Source organism: Phaethon lepturus, unplaced genomic scaffold (assembly GCF_000687285.1).
Source record: "Phaethon lepturus isolate BGI_N335 unplaced genomic scaffold, ASM68728v1 scaffold9963, whole genome shotgun sequence".
NCBI lineage: Eukaryota > Metazoa > Chordata > Aves > Phaethontiformes > Phaethontidae > Phaethon > Phaethon lepturus.
The window spans coordinates 23507-26239 of NW_010526947.1; the positions used below are offsets into that span (position 1 = coordinate 23507).

A 2733-nucleotide genomic window follows, 5' to 3' on the forward strand; every position below is an offset into this window, starting at 1 on the left:
ACTCATCCTTTCCTCAGATTCTTCAAATATTGCTTGACCTAAGGTAGGAAGAGCTACATCAGTAATACATGGCATTCTGCACAGATTCAGCAAGCAGACACACAGCAAGTCTGCTCAAAAGACTGTACTACATTCTTGACACCCTGAATGCAGGCAGTGTACCAAGTAGCTTTCCCCTATTATTTGAATATTTGGGGCTTCACAGAATTTTTCAAGGGGAAACTTTAAAGAAAGTACTTGCTAATCCTTCCTTTCTACACAAGGAAGGATCACAATGAATTAGATTTCAACCTTGTTCAGCTATACTTGCCTTCATTAAGTCAGTTATTAAACTTCAGCTTATCCAGCTCTATCCATTCCTGAACACCTAAATGTAACAGAGTTTAACACAGCAAAATGGGAGGCTTCAAGACATGTAACCCTCCCCTACTACAAAGGCCTCTTCACAAGTTCTCAGTTTTGCAAAACAACAATCTTCATTTATGTAGGAAGTCAAACACTCCAGTTGTCTTCTAAACAAAACCCACCAAAGTCATAATGAACTATTTCAAATAGGATTTATCATTCTGTATTTTTCTTTCCTGGCAGGTTAATCTTTGCTCCTGTGTTATTCTTTGTTTGCTTCAGTTAGAAACAACACTCATACCTGACAGATTAGTTTACGCAAGCCATTGACATTTACTTTGCTAGTACTCTTGAAAATACACATAATAATAAAAAAAAGAAAATAGTATTAACTTAAGAAATTAAGATTTAAGACCTACGTATTCCCTCGTTTGTGAGAAAGATTAGTTGCTGTGGAAAAGATTGTACAGTAGAATATACTAGTATCATTTCAGACAAATATAACTAAGGAAATCAAATTAGGCGACAATTTCACAGCTTGTTTTAAGAAAGTTATGCTCACAGAGACATTAAAAAATCACTGTCTAAACAACCTGAAGAATAAGTCTGCTTTCATTGCTCACAATAGGGAAAGTTATCCTCTGTAAAAGGGTTAAAATATTTCAGCCAGTCTAAGGTACTTTTGCAATGCAGAGCTATCCAAAACCACTTATTAACGTAATAGTGAATCTGCTTGCTGATATAAGGCTCATAAATCATCTTTCATTGTCCAGCATGCCTTTTCTTGGAATTGGTAAACCCACTTGTATTTAACCAACTTTCTACCATTGTTTTTCTAAAATTTCAGGAATAATTGCAATTTCATTGATGCAACGTAAAACACATCCTGTTTTGCAACACTATTGATATCACACTATCACACTAAAAAACCCATGATCCCCCAAAACTGATGATGCTACAATTTTAGAGTATACAAAAGCAAGAATATTAAGTTTGTGATCTCTTAATTCTACATTTTGCCAACTTCTGTTTTATTGGCAAGTAGCCAAGTACTCTCCAACCTAAATACCATATTTTAATATACATTAAACACATAATAATGACTTACAGGGACAGAATAGAAAAACCATCTCATACTGCATCCTAACAAACAAACTTTTTTTTTTTTAACTTAAAATTAGCTAAATCAACAACTCAGGCTCACTGATGTAGACTTGCTTCAAAATACATCTACTAACTCAGTAACAGGAAAAGCTAGATAGATTAAGTCAGCAGCCACAATCTGCTCTATTAATATTAAAAAAAAAACCTCAATGGACATCACAAGATTTATTTTGCATACATAATACAAGAACTAGCAAGCACACTACACAGTTATTTTCTAGAAAACTGAAGTCATTCAAGAAAAACAGTCTAACAATGGTCAGTTTAATAAAAAGATGCAAGAAAAACCAAGTTCATTAGAATACAGATTTTACATTCACACAGCAAGCAGTTTTGCTAAAAAAAAAAAAAAAAAGCAATCAATATGTGACTTCCAGGCAAGTTCCACAGAAGCGGCAATGAGTGCATATCTATCAGTGTTTTAAAGTGAAAATGGTGCCAACTCGCAAAAGAAAACACACAGAGAAGTTACAAGACATACACGAAAACATCTAAGAATTTTGATGACATATTTGTAGAAATAAAAGAGCAATTGTAACTAGGCGGAGACTAGTTATTCATAGCAACTAATAAACACTGCGTCATTACCTTAGTCATTGTCCTGTTAGTTCGACATGTATTCTTTCCTCCATTTAGGACACAGCAGTTGTTTTTAAAACAGACTAGAAAGGCACGCTTCTTCAAAGGAGTCAGCTACTTACCATGAAAGCTAAACTCTCCAGAATTAACAACATTCAGAGAACATACAGTTTCTCTACAAGAAGAAAAGAGTTCTCACCTGAGTGCATATGTATAGCCAGTGTTCTCTGGCAGAAATTGGGGAGGAGTGTACGTGTGTAGACGTGAAAAGTCCATGTTGACTGTTTCAAATCATACTGTAAAAGGTGAAAATAAAGTAATGCAATGACTTAAAGTTACATAAAGTCAATGTAAAGCCCTTGCATTGTTCAGCCTGTGTTATGAAGTATTGAAATAAAAAAAGCTAGTTACCAGAAATACGGAGGTCTCAGTATTTTAGCAGTATTGCTGCTAGTGCTAGATATCCCTGTATGAAGCTCTCTGTATTTCAGACGACTTTCGTTATGATACTCTATTTTCAGCAAATTCTGAGTGTTCTGGAACACGACTGTAATGAGCCAAGCTCTTATCACAACTATACTACACTTCCACAGGAACCAAGTTATGCTAGTATCCCCAAAAGCTAAGCATAAAAATTTTTAAAAA

The 2733-nt window shown here is 34.7% G+C and overlaps 1 protein-coding gene across 1 annotated transcript in view; it reads right to left on the bottom strand.

Moving 5' to 3' along the window:
* The window catches only part of SUN1 (Sad1 and UNC84 domain containing 1), a 24004-nt gene extending 21622 nt beyond the window's left edge, over positions 1-2382 (bottom strand). Inside the window, exon 1 of the mRNA XM_010283227.1 lies at positions 2288-2382. Within this exon, the coding sequence (XP_010281529.1) occupies positions 2288-2364 (77 nt within the window). The 5' untranslated portion in view covers positions 2365-2382. The remainder of the gene's footprint in view (positions 1-2287) is intronic.
* Between the last annotated feature and the right edge of the window lie 351 nt (positions 2383-2733).